The sequence below is a fragment of the Triturus cristatus genome, chromosome 6 (genome assembly GCF_964204655.1).
Source record: "Triturus cristatus chromosome 6, aTriCri1.1, whole genome shotgun sequence".
In the NCBI taxonomy this organism is placed as follows: Eukaryota; Metazoa; Chordata; class Amphibia; order Caudata; family Salamandridae; genus Triturus; species Triturus cristatus.
This window is the reverse complement of record NC_140589.1, coordinates 885,962,060-885,986,156: the sequence shown is the minus strand read 5'-3', so window position 1 is coordinate 885,986,156 and position 24,097 is coordinate 885,962,060. Positions and strand designations below refer to the sequence as shown.

General features: G+C 46.4%; 1 protein-coding gene across 1 annotated transcript in view; it reads left to right on the top strand.

Moving 5' to 3' along the window:
* The window catches only part of MTFR2 (mitochondrial fission regulator 2), a 131,333-nt gene that overhangs the window by 26,283 nt on the left and 80,953 nt on the right, over positions 1–24,097 (top strand). Inside the window, exons 3-4 of the mRNA XM_085611500.1 lie at positions 22,725–22,829; positions 23,356–23,471. Coding sequence (XP_085467626.1) covers positions 22,725–22,829; positions 23,356–23,471 — 221 coding nt within the window. The remainder of the gene's footprint in view (positions 1–22,724; positions 22,830–23,355; positions 23,472–24,097) is intronic.

Here is a 24,097-nt window from a genome sequence, read left to right as displayed (position 1 = left end):
TGGACCTGCCACTCACAGGACCCTTAACAAAATCATTCAAATCTATTTTGTCATGTAATTTTGATAAATGAATTTTAACAGATGCCAAGGTGGAATGTTGCAGCCAAGATTGACATAACTTCCCCACAGAGTAGGTAGTTACTGAATGCGAGGACTCAAAACGAGGATCCACGCGCACCTGCGTGTACCCAGGTTCCATACCCAGAAACCGATGTTGACAGGAATCTGAGCTCGACTGCCATATTAACCAGCCTTCAGGACTAAATTTAGAAATATTGAAGGACGTGTTAGAGATAGATGACTGCAACGCATCAAGTGATAGCTCTGTGTGGTTATCCCAATTCGGATAAGCACCCAGATCTGGAATCAAGGGAAAATTTAGTTTTTTCGAAGTAGCCAATCCAAGACAGGTGGTTTGGAAGATTGTCGAATTTAAAAACAACATGTGATTTGGTATAAGGCAGGCACGGTGCAAAGCTTCTGTCCCTTGTACCTACCACGGTGTGGAACCCCAAACCGATTTAAGATCAATAGTAGCCTTCCATAAATCGTAACCTTTGATTGACAACTCATCCATAAAGGAGTTCGAATATAATAATTTTGTGTGTGTTAGCCTGACCTTTGAGGCGGGTTCGGCCGCCATTTTAAAATAAAAGGAGGTCGGCTTGGAAATACTGAAATCAGAAAAATATGTGTATTTGTCCACCAATGTAGGTGAGCTACCTTAAAGTGGTGTTGGACAATGTTCCCATTGGGTAAAATTTACAACATTTCGAAATGTGTTTGCCTTATGCAGGAAATGATTGCAAGAGTGTTGAAAGCAAAATTGCTCAGCATAATTCGCAGTATCTGAATATAAATCCTCAGCATCAAATGCAGCATAATATTTCAAATCAGAAAACAGTGCTTCTATGGCTTGAACGTCCCAATCATCAGAACGGATGTTTTGTTTAACTACATCACCCATAGAAACACGAAATACATTAGGTACATTGATGACCTCAGTCGGACCATTAATTTGAAATTTAACAGCATCCCACGCAATCCCATCTAACACAGGCCAGGCAGTAATATTCACAAAAGTCTGGTCCCTCTTCATGATGTGAGATGAGGAGTGGGGGCGCAAAATTCCATCAATTAGTCTAATTGTAGATCTTTCTTTAAGGTAGTGTCCATTCACAAGCCGGAAAAATACCACTACAAATCCAATGGACATGAACAAAAAAATACCTATGAGCACCAGTCAAATGTAAGTCCAAGGGGGAATCAAAAAATGTCTTTTGAACCAGTTAGCAAAAATAGAAACTTTTGAGGGGGAATTGGAAGTCAATGAGTTAGTGTCAAAGGAGAAACGTGACTGATTAACTGCCGTGGATTGTAAAACACGCAATTGCACATCTGTAGGATAAGCATACTCAGTCTCTTCAGGCAGACCACCAGCGGGTGGTAATAACAGAGGATCAGTAACTGTTTGCATCTCGATGGCAACATCAGACAAGGTGGTAGAAGCAGGAGCCAAAACAGAATCTCTCAGCATCGCAGGGCATGAAACCGCTGGAGTCCTACTAAGAAGTATCGGCCACTCGCTGTAGTTTGACATTGTCAATAGAGATGTACCTGTTATCCTTGCGACCAGGAAGTGGAGGTAAAATGACTGTTCTTGTACCCTGCACGCCAAGCACTGGAACCGGTGCACGATAAGAGGTGCCGAACTCCTTCTTGTTCTCCACCTTCTCACGGACCAGGTCACCAACTCGAGGCAGCCAGCCGACTACCGGAATCTGAAGCTCAGCATCAGACGTGGAGGGTATGTGTTCCTTCGATAGACTGTCTCTGGCTTCTTGTAGATTCTGCAATACAGCACAGTGTTCATCTACGTCAAAGGGTGCGGCTGACGCCGCCATGTCTAGACCATCAAGGTCTGGGACAAACATTCTTATTCCGAAGAGCATCATGTATGGGGTCCGCCCACCCAGAGACCTTCTAGGGAGATTATAAAGTGCACGTTGGACGTTATACAAATGGGCTAGCCAGTTCCGGCCAGTGCCCAAAACCCGTGCTGTCAAAGATTGCTTTAAGTCACGGTTCATTCGCTCCACCACACTATTGCCCTCAGGTCGGTAGGGAGACGAAAATTTGACTTGGACCCCCAAATTTCTCATGGCTTCTTTGTACGCCTTAGAGGCGAACGCAGGACCCTGATCAGAATGAAAGGTACCACATGCAAAACTTCCCACAAAGACATGCAAATCCCTGATGACAGTCCGGGAATCAGCACTCCTTTGTGGCCACACCCATAGAAAACGTGTGCACGAATCCACTGCAACCAAGATGTACTTGTACGCAGTATCAGAGGAAAATGGACCACAGTGATCTAAATAAACGCACCCCAGTGGTTTATTAGATATGTACATCTGAGTTTGTGGTGGTCGCGAAACAGTTGAAGGCTTAATCTGTTGGCAAATGTCACAATTAAGAACATAAGCTTGGGCTTGTTTGTATAAACCGAACCACCAGTAACGTTGTTGTAACAGAGATACAGTAGCTGCAACGCCAGCATGGGCAGATGCCAACCGCTCGTGAGCCGCTAGTATCAAAGACGGTCTGCAGTCCGTGTTGGGAATCAATCTGTCACCAACGTCGTTAATCCTCACTAACAGGACGTTATCAGGACTTAAGTGATAATGGTAACGAGAAGGGAAACCTTTCGGGTAATTACTTCCCTTCTCTGTCGCAGCAATAGCTGCCAAGATGTCATCATCAATCTTACTTTTGGATCTTGTAACTGCTGCCACGAAGTATGTCGCCACTGCTGTTTTTGCTGCCTCGTCAGCTAGGCTGTTTCCGACAGCATGGACACCAAGTCTTTGGTGACCAAGAGTGTGAATAACATTCACGAGCGGCAGGCGTTCTTTAAATTCTGCCACTCTAACCCAAAGCGTTTTATGCTTAATTGTGCTACCTTTGGAATCGCGATATTCATTTTGAGACCAAAAATGTAGATTGTCGTTGTAGGACTGAACACAAAAGAAGGAGTCACTCACTATAAGAGTGGTGACCCGAGGATCAGCAAACTCTAGTGCAAGCACTAGAGCCCGAAGCTCTGCCAATTGTGCGGTACAATCACCCAATTACTGCGTATGCACGGCATCAGATTGGAAATCACCATTTACGAATGGACCAACCACAATCGCGCAGGCCGCTGAATAGGCATGCTTTGATCCAACCGCCGGCTGCGCCGAACTGTCGGTGTAAATGACACACTGGTAATCTTCGAGCGGGCGCAAAGACAGAGGAGCTGGATGAACGAATTCATACTGCAAGAACTCCTGAGTCTGTAAAGAGGCATCAAAGATGTATGTGACATCTGGCGATGTCAAAGTCAAAGTCGTCGCCCATTGTATCCACCGTGGATGCAAAGCTTTGGAATTTGGTACACTTGCTTTGGTTACTGCCTCAAGGGCAGAATATGGTTTCACAACAACATGCGTTTTCCTTGCGACAGCGCTCGTTCTTTAAGAATCGCCATCTGCACCGCCGTCAGAACTTTCTCGACAGTGGAAAAGCGCAACTCAGCAGAGGTGTACAAGTGTGATTTGTATGCAATGGGGACGGTATCGCCCTCATTGAACGTTAAGTACGTGAAACACACTGCGCCCGGCACAATTCTTATTACCAGGTTAGTGTGGTTATCACGTGTCAGTGATTATTTTGAAGCAAGAAGATCAGCTCGCAAAGATTGCAAGATAGCTGAATGCTCTAGCTGCCAGCATGATTTGGAAAAAGTAGGTTGTACCAAGGCATAAAGCGGCTTGATACGCTGGGCATAATCAGGAATATACGTTCGACCGAAATTCAGAAAACCCAGCAAAGACTGTAATTTTTTCAATGTTGTAGGAGCACGCAGGCATGCACACTTCTCCAGAAAGTGAGGAGCCAAACCTCTATCTTCATTGTTAAGCTCGTAGCCCAAAAACAACACTGTATATTCTGCAATGTGAGACTTCGCAAAGTTAAATTTGTAACCGAAGTCTGCAAACCTCGCAATAATATTGTCAACGCGACACATATGGGGGGACAACTCGTCGTCTGTGAGATAGATGTCATCGACATACGAGAATGCATCCGGGTCGATGCTCTCTAAAAGAGAGACTACGTGGGTGGCAAAGACGCCAGGGCTGTTTTTATAGCCCATGGCTAATCTTGTAAACTGTTTTTGTTTGCCGCCTGATGTAAACGCTGTCCACTGACTGCTAATAGAGGACAGGTTATGGCTGTAAAAGCCATTGGAAATGTCAAGTGTGGTTTTAAACCTTTTTCGCACAAGACTATCAACGAGAGCCGAACCGTGAGTATTCTGTACCGCGCAGGTCCGATAGTGTGAATTTAAGTGCCGGTAATCCAAAACTAAGCGGTATGATCCGTCAGGCTTCGTCACAGTGAATAAAGGATTATTCATAGGGGACACACATGTTTCAATAACACCCTGATATTCCAATTGATCAAGGATTGCCGCGACGTGGGGTCTTGCTTCATGACGCATGGGATATTGGGGTTGTGGCTGGGGCATGGACCGCAACGGAATCTCATGGCTGGGGGACAATTTATGGAACGATGAAATTAGTATTAACATCAAGAAGGAATGACTGTCTTTTACACTAGGTGGCCCCTCTTCTATAGCTTCTCACATCGCTGATTGGTCAAATTTTTGTTACCATCTGTTAAACCTCTTTCCATTACATTCGCACTCTCACACAATTATTTGTAGTTCCCAGTTTTCTATTTCAAGCCAAACCATGAAATTAAAGAAGATCAGAAATACCGCCCTGCGGGCAACCAGGAAGCATCCAGAATCTAACGATCGCTTGATCGACTACAAAACTGCTCAAAAAAACTATAGACAGGTACACCAAAAAGACAAACAATTTCACCTTGATCAATTTTGGTGCAAACTTCTTTGGGAAAGTAAAAACCGCAACTGAAGAAAATTTTGGGCATTACTGAATGGACAACTTAATGGAACAACCAGACAGGGGAGTGCAAATATTGCTGAGGCAGAATGGGTCACATTTTTGACTGACCATTTTAAGGCCAATGGAGGTGTAGACTCTCTAGTAACAAACACCTCCATTAAGTCCAAAGACTGGCCTTTGGAGCGCCAGGATAGCTCCCAAGAGCTGACGCAGCCTCAAAAGCGAGACCAGACGGAGCGCCAGGTCCAAATGGTTTGCCACAGGCCTTGTTTAAAGCAAATGTTCCCTACTGGTCACAACAATTAGCAACCCTCTTTAGATCTGTGCTGAGTTCTTCAACCATACCAGACTCATGGCGAGGTGCAGTAATTCACCCAATATACAAGTCCGGCGCCCATTCGTCCCCAAACAACTATAGGTTGATAGCCTTACTGGACAATGAGGCAAAGCACTTTGCGAGCATCTTACTTGAAGAATTGAGCTCCTGGGCTGACCAAAAAGGTCTGATTCCCAAAAACCAAACGGGCTTTATTGCAAACTCCGGTACAACGTCCAATCTACTGGCATTATCAATACTTATTGATAAATCGCTTATTTCATCTAAGCTGGTCTTTTGTTGTTTCGTTGATTTTAAAGCTGCCTTTGACCAGGGCAGCACTCTGGGCAAAGTTAACGAAATGGGGAATCCCGGTCAAACTACTGGAGGCCATTGTCCAATTACACACTAACACCTGGATTCAAGTTAAGCTTGGTCCTGGCCTACATCTGTCTGGAAAAATTTCAACAACACGAGGAGTGAAACAGCGGTGTGTGCTAGCCCCACTGCTCTTTAACCTGTTTATTGCCGACCTCTCAGCCGAACTGGACGAGACAAATAGCCATTCCCCCTAAGATCGGTGGTGTGCAGTTAAGTAACCTTCTGTATGCCGATGACCTTGCTCTCTTCAGTCTTACCCGAGAAGGGCTGCAACGATTGAACTTCTCAAAACTCTCAAAAAAACGGATGGGTCAGAATCTAACCCCAATGATGGAAGTCATGAAAGCCAAAGTTGGCCCCACGCTGTCATACGGTATTGAAATTTTCAGGGGGAAAATCAGCACAACATTAAATCAACACTTGGCCAAGATTTATAAAAGTGTTTTTCATATGCCGAAATCTGCCTCCGCCGCAAAGATTAGACTAGAACTGGGCCTTTTAAACTACAAAATCTCCAGCCTAGGCGCCTACTTAAATCTGTGCCATAAGCTAAGGCGGGCTGAAGCTGGGGCTCTTGAGTCAGTGCTGAGGTCGGACATTAGCTGTAATAATCTAAGTGGGACCTACAGTAAGTTCTTCAATGAATGTGTACAGCAATTTTCAGCAGGCGATCTTTGGAACCTAAACCCCAGTCAAACAGCCTTTAAAACTAGCATTAAGAAGTGCATTCGCATCCTGTCCCACACCATCGACAAAGCTTCTCTTGCCAAATGCAAGCATGCATGGGCAGTAATCAATACTTACCAGTTGGCATCACCATCATCATATCTGCCCTGCACATGTTTTTTGTATCTAAAATTGCGATTTATGGCGCTTAGACTGGGGGAATGGCACCTGCTGAAACACTTACCTATCTGGTGTCGCACATCAGACAACCAACAGTGCAGGGGTTGCGGGACCCCGGTGGAATCTATGGAGCATGTTGTATGCCTCTGCCCCGCACTTTTGACTCAGCGCAGATTAAAATTGAGGCCAAAATTGAATAGACGGGGAGTTCGGTCCTGCAGGCAGGAAATCATTGCGGCTTTGAACCCAGCGAACACAGCCTTTAACATAAGTTTTACAATTTGTATTTATCATGTATATCGTATATTTAACCAGCAAATTGCAGGCCTGGTAGCAATTTTAAAGAGGGCTACAGGTGACTAAAACAAAACTGTAGACCCACAAAACCTTACTCCCCTGTGTTCTCTATGCCTGCAATACTAGGGTATGCGAACTCGACGATTCTCCATTGATACTGACATTTGACAGCTGTTTTAATGAAACGTTCACACACTCTGGGTCTTCTTGCAACTCTGGGCCTTCTTCTCAGATTCTGACAGTAACACTCATTTCTTTGTTACATTATCAATTTAAAAAAATATATATTTTGCTGCAACTTAGTTTTAAAACTTGAATTTTAATATCATTCTTGGTCATTTTAATTACCTATTTTGTATATGTGTGGTATGTATGTCCTGCTTTTATGATTATATTTTAATCAAATAAAGTTATCACTTACTCTACATGGTTCCTATTTGGCTATGTTCTGTTCGCCACTTAATGCTTAGCCGTCTGCTCTTCTTTTTTTCAGTGGCAGATGGAATCTCTTAGGCAGCATCAGATGTTCTGCTTGCTGTTTAAGCTACAGGTATTGTTCTGAGGTCCCTTTATGGCCTCTTATCCATCCCAAGTGACAGTAGTGCTTGTGTAGAATGCTGCACGTTGTTGGTTTCGCTGTCTCATAAGGATGCTTTGAAACCCTAGACCAGTGTAGAGGATAGTTGGCTGGACATAGTCACATTTGTGGTAGTACCTTGTTGCCCTTCCTCTCGATGGCCTTCCTGGCAGTTGTCCTTCATGTGTAAGTGGCTCTTTAGATCTGGCATTAGCGAAAACCTTTTGATTGGACTAAATAATATGCTTACTTAAAGGGCCTGTCAGCCATCTCTCTTCACCCATTGGGTTGTTATTCTGTCATTTCCATTTTGCATTCGCCCACTACAGAGGATATCATGAAGACATAGGTCAGCCTAATTAAGCATCTGGTTAACATCACTTTGAGTGACCACATTTTGCTCTTTCACAAGATGCACATCCACACAAGGAGTTCCCTCTAGCCCCAGTGTTGCCTGATGTGATGATAAGACAGATTTGAGCACGGGCGCATTACAGCTTTTTTTTTTTTTCTACAGAGTTTTATATTGCGCGAACTTGACCCGAATCTGGTATCAGAGCGCTTTACATAGCACCAGTTGCATTACATGAGGACACATTCATTTTTGTTAGGCACAGGGAGATTAAGTGATTTGCCCAGAATCGCAGGATGTTCAGCATCATTGCCGAGACTCGAACCCAGTTCCCCAGATTCGAGGTCGACCGCCCTAGCCGTTAGGCCAACTCCTCTCCCCTTAGCTTTATCAGTTCCAGACTATTGCAAACGCTGTTGTAAATTCCTTTTGAGGTGGACTGCTGCTATTTCACAGAATACCATATTGTGTTCCTGGGCTTGGTTTCACCAGCGTTTCTTTGATAAACGTTGCCCAGGAAGAAAACCAAACTTTATGAAGTTTAAATTGCAGCACACTTATAACAGATTTATTTAAACATAGATGGGGGTGTAATTTGGGATTTATTATCCAATTTTTTATACCATGTACCATCTTTCCATCTTCTTTCTTTTTCTTTCCGTTTTCCTTTCTTTTTGCCTTCATTGTCCTTTTTTCTTGCCTATTTTCCTCCTTTCATTCATTCTCATTCATTCTTTCCTTTCTTTCTTTTTTTGCCTTTCCTTTTTTCTTTCCTTTTTGCCTTTTCTTTTTTCTTTCCTTCATGCCTTCTTTCTTTCCTCCTTTCCCTTTTTCATCCTTTAATCCTTCTTTCTTTCATTTCCCTGCCTTCAATCTTTCTCCCCTTCTTTCTTTTTTGGCTCTCCTTTTTTCTTTCATTCTTTCTTTCCTTCTTGCTTTCTTTTCACCTTTTTTCCCTTTTCTTTTTGCATTCTTTCTTTTGTTCTTTCTTTTTGCCTTCTTTCCTTGTTTCTCTCCTTTCCTTCCTTTATCTTTCTGTTTTTCTTTCTTTCTTTCCTCCATTCTTGCTTTCTTTCCTCCCACCTTTCTTGCTTTCTTTCCTCCCACCTTTCTTGCTTTCTTTCCTCCTTCTTTCCTGCTGTCTTTTGCATCCACTTCTTTTTTAATTTCCCTGTTCTATTTTTTGCCCTCTTTCTTCATTCTTTCCCTTTACACTTTTTTGCCCTTGTTCCTTCTTTGTTTTTCCCTTCCTTCTTTCTTCCTTCCTTGCCTTTTTTCCCTTTATACGTCTTTTTGTCTTCTTTACTTCTTCGCTCCTTCCTTTCCTCCATTTTTGCCTCCCTCCTTTCCTTCCTTATTTTTTACTGTACTTCTTTTTTGCAGTTTTTCTTTCCTTTTTGTCTGCTTTCCTTCCTTTTTTCATTCCTTCCTTTCTTTTTTTCCCCTTCTTTCTTGCATTATTTCACTAAGGTGAAGCTAGCAATGAATGCCAGACGGTTGCTTTTTTAGGTCTAGGTTGGTCAAGACATTGTGATGTTACTACTGATGTGTGCAGATGAGGGTGGATGTGGTGTAATATAGCACTTTGCTGCTGGAGCGGGTCAAATATTTTGTTTGTGAAATCTTTTGGCTGTACTGATAGACGTCTTTTCTTCTTTAGCTTAATGATCTTTCATGCTTTTGGGTAAGTGTCAGGGCAGGTCTCAAAGTCCTAGTAGTGTAATTACTTTAATACTATCCAACTTCCGGTCTGATGAATTTCGTGCTTATGAGTGTGCTCAGATGGCATGGATGTAGTGTAATGATTCTGCCTCCAGGCAGCTGCCCGCGTCTCGGCACTCTGGGAGACCGCACTGCTCCTCAGGCTGGCTGGCCCCGCCCATCAGTATGGCCGCGTCTGGCGTTTCCTGGTGACACCACACTGCCTTCTACCCTCTTTGTGGTCCTGGTAACTGGGCATCCATGGAGGACTCGCCTCCTCTTCAATTTTCTCTAGTGTTGCTGGGCAGCTGCACCGGTATCCTAGCAACGCTCACCCCTGTCCTGCTGACTAGCGGCCACGCTGCCACTTGTAGATCTCCCGCAGGCTCTGTATACAAAAAGGTGGGGGCTCATCTCAGAATGTACCGCAGAGCGAACGCTCCCTTGGATCTCAAGGAGCAACCAACAGGGAGGTTTTCCCTTTAAGTGGTAGCACCAGAAGAGCACTCCCCACATGCAGTAAGAAAACCAAGCGCTCTTCACGAGCTGTATGTAGGGGGCAGGCCACTTAGTTCCTGGAGAAAATTAGGGCATAGTCAGGCCAGTACAAAGGGTCACTTAGCAGAGTGGCAGTCCCTTCAGCAACTCAGCAGGCAGCAGGTTAGTCCCACAAGCAGGTAGTCCCAAATGGCGGTTCCTCCTGTCACACAGCAGTGTCTTCTCATTTTCATGGGGTCACAGCCCCTGTAGTTATAGTGCAACGTCTTTGTTCTTGGGCACTTCAAACACATATTAGAAGTGCACAATACCCCCATTCAGATTGTAAGCCCTGGCCCCAGACACCGCACAGGGGGGCTGCAACAACAATGTAGAAGGCAGGCTTAGCCCTATTCAGGTGCAGGTGCAACTCCTCCCACCACTCCAAATGCAGGCCAGGCCTATTCAGGTGCAAGGAAAACTTATCCCGCTACTCAAAATGCAGCCAAGGTCTATTCAGCCTAGCGCTGAGTCACCCAGGAAAGGCAGGACACACCTCAACCACCCTTGTGACTGTCTAGAGTGAATGCCCATCCCCTATCTCATGTCAAAATCAGACGGTGAATACATCCAGGCAGGGCACAAAGACACAAGCACACAGAAATGTCCACTTCTAAATATGGCATTTCTAAACTAGTAATGACAAATCCTCTTTCACCAATAAGAACAAGTTACTTGTTCATCTGAAAGAAACAGTTAGTTATAGATTCCTTACCTTAGAAAAGATACCCCTTCAATACCAACCCTGGAGATGGGTCTGCAAACTAAGTTCACACCGGAAAGTCCTAGAGAACTGAACGGCCAAAGAAGCCATCTCTGCGGACTTGACTGTCCAGGCAGTAGTGTTGTGTGAACGTGTGCAGCAATGCCCACGTAGCTGCCTGACAGATGTCATTAAGGGTAACTCCACGTCCCAAAGCAGTGGTAGCTGCCGTCGCCCTGGTGGAATGGGCGCACAACCCCATTGGAGGCTCCTTCTTTGCCAAGGACTAACAAGCTGTGATGTACAAAACGACCCATCGAGAAATGGTCTGGTTGTGCACGGCCCGACCTCTTTTGGCGCCCATGTAGCCAACAAAGAGCTGGTCATCCACCCCAAATTGTTTTGTACGAGCCAAGTTAAAGGAAAGCGCACGCTTTGAATCCAGACGGTGGAGCCTCTCTTCTTCTTTGGAAGGGTGCAGAGGTGGAAAGAAGGTGGGCAAAGTGATGGCCTTTCCAATATGGAAAGGAGTAACCACTTTGGGAAGGAAGGAAGGACGAGTTCAAAGGACAACCTTGTCTGGATGAAGAGTCAGAGAAGGAGGCTTAGAAGAAAGTGCTTGAAGTTCACTCACCATGAAGGGCAGTTTTTTAAGGTCAGAAGCCTAAGAGGACCGTTATGTAATGGCTCACAGGGAGTGCATATAAGATATATAAGAACCAAGTTCAAGTCCCACTGGGGCATTACGAATGGAACAGGAGAAAGAGATGAGTAATGTTTTAAGAAAGCGCTTAACAACAGGGGACTTGAAAAGAGAAGGCTGATCAGGAAGCCTAAGAAAGGGTGAAATGGCCGAGAGGTAACCCTTAGAGTGCCCAGAGCAGAGCCCTGCTGGGCCAAAGAAAGGAGGAACAAGAAAACCTCAGAAACCGGGGCGGAAAGGGGATCCACAGCCTTTGCTGTGCACCATGCCACAAATTTGTTTCATCTGCAGGCGTATACCGTCTTATTAGTGGGACGCCTGGCTGCCAAAATAACATCATAGATTTTGGGAGGAAGGTTGAAAGCTGTCAACTGTCGCCGCTCAATCTCCACGCAAGGAGGTGGAGGCTGGACGACTGCGCCGTGTCCAGAACCGCTCCGATGAAGAGGAGCTTATGAGAGGGAGTCAGGTGTCACTTCGGCACGTTGATGGAGAACCCCAGCGAATGCAGGAGGTCGACCGTAGTCTGGAGGTGGAAGATGACAGCCTGGAGCGAGCCCGCCTTCAACAGCCAGTCGTCGAGATGGGGAAAGACTGGAACCCCTTATCTCCGCAGATGAGCTGTGACCACCACCATCACTTTCGTGAACACCCGGCGGCGCTGATAAGGCCAAAGGGGAGCACGGTAAACTGAAAGTGCTCGTGGTCTACCATGAACCGCAAGTAGTGCCGGTGGACCGGCAGGACGGGTATGTGAAAGTAAGCGTCCTGCAAGTCCAACGCTACCATCCAGTCTCCAGGATGGAGGGCAGACAGGACCTGAGCTAACGTCAACATTTTGAACTTCTCCTTCCGGAGGAAGCAGTTGACGTTTGTGAGATCCAAGATAGGACTTTGTCCTTCTTGGGCACCAGAAAATAGTGGGAGTAGCAGCCATGTCCTACTTCTGCAGCAGGAACCTGCTCAGTGGCTCCCTTGGCTAAGAGAGCCGTGACTTCCTGTTGGAGAAGGGCCAGATGATACTCGGACATGCGATGGTGCTGAGGTGGCATGGTTAGGGGGGGTAGTCTAGAAGGGGAGAGAGTAGCCCCTTCGGGCTATTTGCAAAACCTACCTGTTCGACGTGATGGAGCGCCAGAGGGGGAGGTGATGGCGGATCCTGCTTTCCACTGGCGAATGGTGGCCCTAAAAGGTCGGACTAGGAGGGTTTGGAGGCTGCTGCAGAGGGGGCGGTGTTGGACTGGCCCACTCGCTGGCCCCCAGAACCACAATGGTGGTTCCCATGTCCCCCGGCCGTGCCTGAATATCTTGAGCCGGCCTGCGGCCCTGGGCTGGACGTGGTGGGGCACCCCTTCCGTAGCCTCGAAAGGGGCAAAAAGCAGACTGCGATGGGTGGGTGGTGGAGAGGCCCAAGGACTTGACCGTAGCCCGTGAGTCCTTGAAGCGCTCTAGTGCGCTGTCTGCCTTGTCGCCGAACAGGCGACGGACATCAAAGGTCATGTCCATAAGGGTAGCTTGGACATCCCCAGAAAAACCATTCGATCTCATCCAGGCGTAGCGTCGAAGGGCTACCGACGTGTAAATCGTCCAGCGGTATCCAGTCCACAGCGAATGGTAAACTTTGCTGCGTCTCTCCCCTCGGCAACTGCACGGGAGACTACGGCCCGGCCCTCCTCCGGGCACTGGGGTAGCACTTGCACTACCGTATCCCACACGGAGTGGGTGTAACGGCCCAACAGACATGCGGTGTTTACCGGCTGCAGTCCCGGGCTGGAGGAAGAAAACATCTTCTTCCGAAGATGGTCTAGCTTTTTAGATTCCCTATCAGGTGGTGCGTTAGGGAATGCGCCTTTTGAAGTGGAGGCTTGGACCACGAAGCTCTCAGGGGTGGGGTGCTGGGAGAGGAAAGTGGGGTCGCCCGGAGCCGGGCAGTGACGCCGGGCAATCGTCCTATTCACAGGAGCCCCTGTGTTGGGCCTGGACCAGGTGCCCAAAAGGATGCAAGTGAGGGCTTCATTTAACGGTAGGAGGGGCTCCGAAGAGCTCGCTGCTGGTTGAAGCACCTCTGTCAGAAGGTTAATCCTGACTGCCATCATAGGTAGCTCGAGGTTGAGAGCCTCGGCCGCCCTACGCAACACCACTGCGTAAGACACTCCCTCCTCCGTAGCCACGGTAGGAGGAGACAACATGACAAGGTCTGGTGAGGTATCCAGACCACTGGCTTACCCCAGCTCCTCCCTCCAGTCTGGTTCATAACCTAGCTGGTCAGTTAAAGGGTCTCCAGACCCCTCAAAGCCCTCCTCACCCTCCTCTGGCTTCCAATCTGGTCTCAAAGAGCCAGGGTAGAACAGGGGCACAAAAGCACCCATCGGCGTCGGTCCGGCTCCATATCTACATCGGGTGGAGTCTGAGGCCAATGCCAGCTGGGGAAACAACCGGCGTCAACTGCGGACGTGGTGCTGGTGTAATCGGCACCGGGGGAGGTTTAATCCGGATCCAGGCCTGCATCCAAGGGGACCCTGCGGTGCCGGGGCTGAAGCAGCTGGCGTCGAAGGCCCAGGGCCCTCGCCAAGACCGCAGGGCCCCAAGGTGTGCCGGCGGAGTCAGGCTGCCCAAAGATGGCATGCATCGCTTCGTAAAAGGTGCGCAGCTGGACAGGGTCGCTCCGGGTCCCGGCAAGGGAGGGAAACTCGGAGATGACCCTTCGGGCTCCGCATGCGTAGCCGCGGGAGGGGCACCACCCACATCCTTCGTCGACGGTGCTTCTTCGACTTCTTCTTGTGCTTAGACTTACCTGAGGAGTGCGAAGACTTAGACGAAGACTTGTGGTGATGGCTCCGCGACTGATCCCTCGACCTCCCACGCGACCGGGACCTCGAACGGCGCGGATCTGACGGGCGGCCTCGAGAAGCTTTCGGGACCGCTCCCACAAAGACTTCGGATTCATGGTCTGGGAGTAGGAGCACGACTTTGGGTCGTGGTCGCTCTCCAGGCCAAACAGGCACACGCGGGGTAGAACCGTCACCGACATCAGCTGGTTGCAGGAACCGCAAGCCTTGAAACCGGGCATCCCTGACCTGCACCAGATGTCGAAGACTCAAAATCGACGTCGGCAAAAAGACAGTCAAAAAGTGGCTGGAGGTATTGCTCTCTCCGGATCTGCGCTGGCTGGCGCGGAAAAAGAAAGAACTGACGTCCGCACGCGAAGATGGCATCTAAGTAGCTACCGCTACGTCATCCCGGCGACCATGACTCCAACGACGAACGCGAAGCAGACCAACGCCACCTTTCGACGCGCAGGGGTACTGCTGATGAAAAACTTTCCGGATCCAGTCTGACGCCGGGGGTAATTCTAAGGTAAGGAATCTATAACTGACAGTTTCTTTCAGATGCAGGATTCATCACTACTATTCCAAACATACCAAACATGATCACGCTATCCCTCTCACATCAGAAATTACCACTGAAGCACATATCAGAGAATCCCCACTGCAAACCAATGAGAGGGCAGCCTCACAGCAGTGTGAAACCAAATAGGCTGTTTGTCACTACCAGGACATGCCACACAGTAAAGGCACGTGTCCTACCTTTTACCTACACCATACCCTGCCCATAGAGCTAGCTAGGGCCTGCCATAGGGGTGACTTATATGTAGTAAAAGGGGAGTTTGGACATGGCAACCACTTCCCATGCCACATCACTGCAGCAGTAAACTGGCCTTTCAGGCCCAGCAGAGGCTTAAGATGGGTTTGAAAGGCTACTTCGGTGGATGGCACAAGCAGTGCTGCAAGCCCACTAGAGGCATTTAATTTACAGGCCCTTGGTATATGGGATACCACAGTACAAGGGACTTGCAGGTAAACTAAATATGCTAAACAGGTGTAGAACAATCTTACCAAATTTACAAGAGAGAGCACATGGAGTTTATCACTGATCAGCAGTGGTAAAGTGCCCAGTCCTAAAACCACCAACAATAGGTCAGACAAAAGTACAGGAGGAAGGTAAAAAGTTCTGGAATGACTCTCAAAAAGAGCCAAGTCAAACAATCCAGATACAACTCCCTGTTCAAACAAAACACCACCTCTATGCTCTACTTGCTCCTGACAGAATCTCTTTTATCATGACAAAACCTATACTCAGCCTTCTATCACACCATCCACCAACACCTGCCTCCTCTTTTTACCAATTACACACAACCAAACAATCCTTTCATGCCACTCCACCACACACATTACCTATTCCAGTGGTCAAATCTAATGAAAACACTCATAACTCTTGTTCATCCCCTCTGACCCACCACATACTCTGTACTATTCAAATACCACTCGCCAGTAGTACTGCACACACATCATTCACAGAAAACCACTACATCAATATCTCCTCTCACTACGCCACAAAAATAAAACACACACATCTCAATATATTATATTAGTTACACATCTATTTCCTTACCATGTAATCTATTTTAGTTCTATTGTACAAGACCCTACACTTCTATCAATTTATCCTCCATCTTCACTCTCATTCCAAACCCTCCGAAATCTCTCTGAAGGATCCGAAATCCCTCTGAACGATCCGAAAGATCTCCGAAATAACCCTTCCTAGACTCCGCCCTCCTCTGCACCTCCTGGCTCACCCCAAACATCAGTTTACTGCTATGATCTCCCAAACAACCCTACTAAATTCTCCCTTATGTTATATCTCTTTTGACGCGTCCTTTTCTACTGATTTTCTTTCTCCCTAATCCCTTTCTACAGGTTCTTTCCTCCTCCATATCTCCTTTACTCATTCCAGTCCTCAACTTACTACTATAATCTAACAATTAATACTTCTGGTTTTCTTCCCTCTTCTATCCTTCCTTTTGCTCTATTCAATCTAATGAACAGACTCTCATGCCCCCCGCTTAAATTAACTCATACCTTCCTATACTAATACTATACTCATATTTCCCTATACCACTAATCTACCACTAATCTTTTGGGGTTCCATAGTAGCTTGCTACTCCCCGAAAAGCGCTTCCACGCATCGTCGGGTAGTAACCACTATATAAATACAATTATAACATATTTACTTATAGAGGTTTTCACCCAGACTTCATCCATTTGTCTGTGATTGTTTCCTTCTAATTTTTCTTTAACCTCTTCAGTGCCCATGACGAGATGGTCTCGTCATGGAGCACGGTTGCGCTGTGCCCATGACGAGACTATCTCGTCATGAACCCTACCCACTAATAAAACGCCCGGCACAGGAGGGGGAAAGGGCGTGGCACTGAAGGGGTAAATAAATTCCAGCATGCATCAAGGGGCAATGATAACTCACTTTGGCCATTGAGTGATTTTACTATGAGTTATGGCATGTTGCCCTTTCACAAGGAGCAAAACCACACACAAGGTAGTTCCCTTTAGTACTGGGTGTACCATGGTAATGTGTTCTTTTTTGAGACCCCAAAAATACTTTTTCCTTTAGCCATTGTTGTTTTTTTTTTGGTTTGTTTTTTTAGATTTAATGAGGACCCCCACAGCTTCCGAACCATAACATTTTGCAAAAACCATGACAAAACAAAACAAAATTTGCCAAAAGGCTAGCTGCCAAAGCCGGACCTATTGGCTTTGCCAATGCTTGTTTTAAACGAAGTCTGGACCGGACACCGGAATCTGGCAGGCATGCATGGGGGGAGAAGTGGTGGATTTTAAACTTTTTTTTAATACTTACTTTTAAACCTGACTTTTCCAGCGGGTTTATCCCCAGACTTTTTTGCTTTTTGGCCTTCTGTTTCTGACCTTTTTAGGTCTCGGCTGCGAAGGCTGCGCTTGCGCAGTCTAGCTCCGAGATTTAATGACTTGGAGAAGAGGGGCTTGAACCCGTCCCTCTTCTCCCCTGTTCTCCATTGGCTGGCCTCTTGAATGCTGGCCAGCCATTGGAGAAGAGGTCAGTCATTCCGATTAGGCCCCGTCCTTTTCGGATCGGGGGCGTGTTTTTTGCAAGAAGTCTCAAGGAGGAGATAACAGCAAAACACGCCCCCAAATCCGAAAAGGACGCTGCGTTTCTCCGAGGCATTTCTGCTCTGCCTTGGAGAAAGGCGGTGGTGTGCCTTTTGCTCTGCCTTGTTTTAGGGCTGGGGCAGGGTCCGTGACTTACCAGAATTCCTCGCTGAACGGGCAGTGGGGGGCTTTGTTACATCTTTTAAAAGCTGCCAGGGCTCGGACCCTGTCATTCAAGTGGCACTGCAGACGTCTGTCTAGGAGCCTGGAGGGCTGGGAAGAAAACTTTCACGGGGAAGCTTCTATCAGGCAACGGCTGCAACGCAAGGGGGGATCAGGGCGTGTTCTCTACAGCCTTTGGGCTTGGGCACAACAAATCCCCTTCCGGGAGCGTCTAAAACATTAACAGGGACGCTTCTGTGCAGGAGCCGCCAGGGAGACACTCATTGGACAACTTCTCCCTGAGACTCTGAGAGCCTGAAACTGAACGGCGCCCAGGAGACACCGACTGGAATCCCCTGCCCTCGTGAGAGGTTATGTGTTATGTAAAACTATTCTTCTTAGCTGAATTTGTGTAGCTCCCACAATTTGTGTTTTTCGGGATCGACCTGTTGTGGTTGTGCATGCGAGTCACAGTTGCCTTTTTTATGGAGATCTGTGCCTCCGCGCTCTCTTGTGAATAAGGGTGGTGTCCAATCCCTTGGAGAGCAATAGTCTTTACGATAGGGACGTGGTGTCAGAGACACGAAGAGCTGGAAGGAGGTCACAACCGGGATCCAGCACCCTTCATCTCCTCCCCACAGGGATTCTAAGCAAATCACTTAATCTCCCCGTGCATACAAAAAAAGTAATGAATCTGTCCGTCTACAACAACTGGTGCTCATGTAAAACGCTCTGCCTTCGGGTCGAGTTCGCGCTATATAAAACTGCAAAAAAAAAAAAAAAACAGCGCCTAACATGTACAGCATCGGATGTATGTGGAGGGTGATGAATGAGAGCAGAAAGCACCTCCCGCACTAAAAGCAGAGTGATAGGAGCAGAAGTGCAGAGGGCGACGGCAGAGGGGATGGCATGGTGAAAATCGCCAAGCACAGAAAACACCCCATTCCTGTAATACGAGCGAGTGGAAAAACAAAGTAGTGCTCACAAGCAGCATACATTGAACAGTAGTGCAGAGTTAATGTAATAGGGCCAGTCGCCATGGGAGATGACTAGCAGACTAAGGAGGGACAAACACAATGAATACACCAGTGAAAATGCCGCATTTCAGAAGAGCACAAGCACTACCTATATTGTCCAGACCGCAGCCTTAATTCTTAGGGTTTAAAGTTTTGTGAGTTGACCAATTTATTGGGTACGATTCACTAAAACTTTTGGGATAGGTCCTCATACTCCAGGTTTAAATAACGTCATCTTGAATCTTTGGGCGTAGAACATACTCGCGTCTTATGCCTAAAGAAACTACCCACAGATAGTGCTTAATGAACTGAATCTGTATGTTTAGGTGTAACCCACAGCTTTGTGAATCGGTCCTGTGAAAACGCTCGCCCCATGCCAGACAATTGCCAGCACCTTACAACTGTTCGCCTAGTTCCCACCCTCCAGCAAGGGTTGCAGTATTGTTTCCTGCTTTAACTGTATTGAAACATTTAAATAGCGCTTACCACCGCCGTGTGGGCCACCGAAACGCTTGGCTGCATGATTCACTGCTGTATTGGGTATGAATTTGTAAGGGTGTTTTGTATTCGGTGTTCCTCTGTGGGAAGTGTCCCCATGTGCGTGGTGACCACCTACTTGCGGTTATTGGATTAAGGAATGCATCACTTAGTGTGGCAGATGAATTGTGAAACGTAAGAGCGCAGTTGATTACTTACAGTAAGCTGACTGCTTTGAACAGCACTGCAGGTCCCCTTCTTTGCCTGTTGCTGCCCTCCCTGCATTGTCCAATTTGAGACGTTGTTGAAAGGTTTATGGGTATGAGCAGGCATGTTTAGAGCTATATTGTAAGGGGGGTGGGTCTGGTAGAATGTTAAGTAGATGTCAAGTATTTAGCTGGTTGGGACCTGCAGTTGTGGACTAGATTAGTTTCCGGTGATTAGCCAGCAATATGTGGTGCATCTTTCCAGTTATTTTATGCCAGGTCCGTTGGCTGTGTACAGTACTGTATCATGGAGAAGAACCATAGACGTTGCATGTCAGTGTGAGGCGGTCAATGGGGTTAGTGGATTTATGCAGCCTGCATGTACCATAATTGGCTGCTGTCCTCTGAGTTTTAGAATTAGTGTGGGCCATATGAGTGGCGTTTTGCTGCAGAGTCGAATGAGTATACACAGCTTTCTTTCCTTCTAAAACAGTATAGTGAGCCTGCTGCGTTGTTCCCTGTGTATTCTACAGGGTACAGAATCAAATCCTGGTTCGTCGGCTCAGTGGGTTAATGTGTTTGCTGCAGAGGTCTCTCTATGTGTGTGTGTGTGTGTGTGTGTGGCTCTGTGTGGGTAGCTTTTTTTGTAGGTGGCTCTATGCGTGGGTGGCTCTGTCTGTGTGTGGGTAACTCTGTGTGTGTGTGTAGGTGGCTCTGTGTGGGTGGCTCTATTTGTGTGTGGGTTGCTCTATGTGAATAGCTCTGTGTAGGTGGCTCTGTGTGGGTGGCTTTGTGTGTGTGGGTGGCTTTGTATGTGTGGCTCTGTGTGGGTGCAAATGCAATAGGTCTCACATTTGAGAGAGATTAAGCTATTGACATTGTAAATAACAATGCCGTTTCTTTAAATGTTTTAAAAACAAAAACAAACAAAAATAATGTCATGAGCAATGCCAATAGCTCTAACTTTAAGAATGCCGAGACCATTGCATTGTAAATGCTTGTTTTGTTTGTTTTATGACCCTGGGCACTTTGACCCTGGGCACTTTGCCACTGCTAATCAGTGTGAATGTGCATATGCTCTTCTTGTCAATTGTTATAAATGGATTGGTGTTTCCATGATTGGTTATTTGATTTATTACTAAGACCCTAGTACAGTGCTCTGTGTGTGCCCAGGGCCTGTAAATCAAATTCTGCTAGTGGGTTTGTAGCACTGATTGAGCCACCCATACAAGCAGCCTTGCAAAAGGGTCTCATGCCTGTCATTGTAGTGTCTGTGTGCAGTTTAAAACTGCTATGTCGCCTTGGCAAGTGCACCCACTTACCAGGCCCAACTTTCCTTTTACCTTAAGGTAGGCCCAAGGTACCCCTGTGGGCAAGGGGCCGTGTTTGTGAAAGGTAGGACATGTCATGATGTGTGTGGCATGTCCTGATAGTGAAATACTGCTAATTTCGTTTTTCACTATTGAAATGCTATCCGCCCCGTAGGACAGAATGGGGAGTTTACTTATACCATCTTATAAGTATAACTGCCCATGGGAACAAGAAAGGAAAATGGAGCTTAGTATGCCTGAACTCCGAATTCAAAGATGCATCTTTTAGTGAGGATGATTTTTACATTCTGAGTTTGAAAATACCACTTTTAAAAAGTGGATAGTTTCTTGCTTAGCCATCCAGTGTGCCTCTGCTAGGTTTGTGTATTGGCTGTCTGGCTTTGGAGTGATAGGGGCTGGGGATGTGCATTCTCTCAGACAGCCAGTGAGGGGTTGATGTGTGTCCTGCCTTTCCTGAATGAGCCAGGACTGGCTGAATAGACCTGGGCTGCATTTAGAGTAGAGGGAGGAGATGTCCTTGCACCTGAATAGGCCTGGTCTGCCTTACACAATGCTGTCTCCACCTCCTGAACCAGAGAGGACTGAACTGTTTTTTTGCTGAGCACAGACACTCTCTGACACCAGAGAACAAAGAGAAATGGACTATAAATGTTGGGGCCCAGACCCCAGAACTTTAGATCACTTCTGGAATTCAAGAGGAACATTTGCCAAGGCGAAGTGCCGGAGAAACTGAAGGAGAAGTACTGCCCCTTTCCTGTGTGCTGTCTTTGGTTGGCCTGCAATGGCTGTTTCTGCAAAGGAAAGGAAAGGACAAGGACTTTGCTGTGTGCTGTGTCCCATGCTTGAGGAAGATCTCCAAGGGCTTGAAGTAGAGCTTGCCTCCTGTTTTGAAGTCTCCGGAACACAAAGACTTCACCACCAGCTCCCCTGGACTTCCTTGCTGGGAGTTCTGATCTGCCAAGAGGTACCTGTGACTGTTTTGGGCCTCTGGAGGTTGTTCCTGTTGTAGGAGTTGGAAAATTAACGCAACTATGAGAAGCGCGGCGCATCCGTATCTGTTTTCTACGCATCGCAGAAGAAACCAACGCATTGCCTGCCTTTGGCTGGAAAAACCGGCACATGCCGAATCCCGTGCACCGATCTCTGAAGTCCGAGATCGCCGCACCAATCCCGACGCAGGCCCTGCTGTGCGGCTGCAAGAACCAACGCATCATGGGATCGTGGCTGGAGAAACCAACGCAGCGCTGTTGCCGCCGCATCGAGAACCGCCGCATCTCCGATCCTCATGCATTGTACCGGGGCCCCAAGTCTACAAGAACGGCGAGGCCACAGTAAGAAACCGACGCATCACCCCCCTGCACAGTAAGGAACCGACGCATCACCTCCCCTGCGTGGCAGTAATGAACCGATGCATTACCTCCACTGAAATAAGGAACCAACACATCACCTTCCCTCCGGCTCTTTTTGTCTGCGACTGTGACGCATCCAAGGTACTTTGTGTTGAAAGTGTCGCAACTATAGTTTGCTATGGACAGAACTGTATCTACCTTTTAAAAGTCCTATTTTGATTACTGTATTGTGGATTTTTTGTCATTTTGGTTTAGATAAAGATTGTTTTTTTCTAAACTGGCGTGGTGTCCATTGGTAGTGTTTTCACTGTATTACTCCGTGTACAAACATTCTTTACACACTGCCTCTGAGATAAGCCTGCCTGCTTGTGCCAAGCTACCAAGGGGGTGACCAGGGGTTATTTTAGAAGTCTATCCCCCCCTTACCCTCACTAGGAAGAAGGGTCCTTACTTGGACAAAGGTGCAAACCCTTGCCTACTAGAGACCCCCATTTCTAACACTTACTAAGTGATCTATCTTGTGCCCTACCTGACCAGCCATACCTTTAGCCTGATAAACAATGATGTTTGCTGGACTGGATCCAGGTTGCGTTATAGCTTTTTTGTATTTTGGATGTAGCCCTGTAAATACTTTGTATACGTCGCACCCTGTGATTCTGTCCAAATCGCTTACTCTACAGGTGCCTTTAAAAAAAAAAAAAAATCATCAATATGAACTTGTGTAGTGTAACTGATACTCACGTAAGCCCATCCAATGCCCGTGGGCCGAGTTCTATATTACTCTGCAAAAATAAATGTGTCCATTTCTATTTGCAGTTCACACCAGAGTGGGAGTTTAAAGAATATGGACGTACTCGCAGTGTGGTCCGAATGATTGGAACAGTTCTTCCTTTTCATCTGTGCCCGCGACCCCGTTTTCAGGTGAGATACCTATAGGCATGTAATAATTTTAGCAGGGCTGGGATTTTATATGGCACTTGATAGCTCACATTATTGTACAGACAGACTGTTTTGCAAATCATTAGAATGCGAAGAAAACCACTGTGAAGGTTTTGTCACAAATTAAGTGGCCTTAGTTAACAATTGGAAATGGGATTGACTTCATAGCACTGAGCAGGGAGCGAAGAATTTTATGCAGTCGTTTTTTTGCATGGTGTGTGCACGGTTGATTTAAAAAAACAAAAACATTTTTAATGCTTTTAGTGCATTTACATTGGTTTGATACTTAAAAGTGGTGTCCACTGAAGGATACAGAAATGCATAACTTAAGCATTGCGTTGTTTTCATATGTTGTGAAAGCATTCGTTGTCAGAGAAAGGGTGTCAAATGATCAAAGAAATTCGCAGAACTTTGTTAGGGTTTTTCTTTATATTCTTTTCCAAACCTAGAATTCATTTTTGTGTACAAACACCCCTGTCTAATCTGCTTCCTTCATGTTTCACAATAGAGTGTAGCCGGGCAAAGTGCTGCTGACTGTGAAACTCTCAAAAACTCCATGGTTCCATCTCTGGCTGATGTTGCCTGGCTAATAAATAATGGCAGAGAATCTTGTACAAAGTTCAGGTAATACAAATTTCGTGTACGTTTCTTTTGTTTAAAATTATAAATCGAGTCCAGGTCCGAAAGCTCTTTTGAGAAACAGCTATGTTTTTTTGTTGTTGCAAAAATTAAGCACATTTGTAGGAAACATTTTAATCAACTCCGATTCAGAGACTGAAATGACTTGCACCATCACCCTTTGTTTTTTTGTAATATTTTGCTAGATTGCTAGTACAAACAAGTTGCAGGACAATTCAGACTGCATAAGTCTGTCGCAGAAACGATAAACATCACTGGTGTTAAAATGAAAGTAAGCTTTAATAAATGTATCTTTGCTTACAAATAAAGATATTTCTTGGTGTAAAACCTGATTGTTGCTGGATCTTCCCAATCGTCTTAACATGATGATGTTTAGAATGGTGCCTGTTTCTAGAAGGTGTGACAAATTAAATTTATATTGAACTGATGTTTTAATCGAATTTCAACAGAAAGGTGAGAGGCAATACAATCTTAACGGGACGTTTCAATGTTCCCTAATATTCCATTCACTGTATTCTCGTGTAAGCACAAAGGTTCTTTATTTTGTTAACTTCAGTAACAAGTAGGCACAGCCATCGTGTTTCGCCCCACAAGGGCTTCTGCAGGGCAAC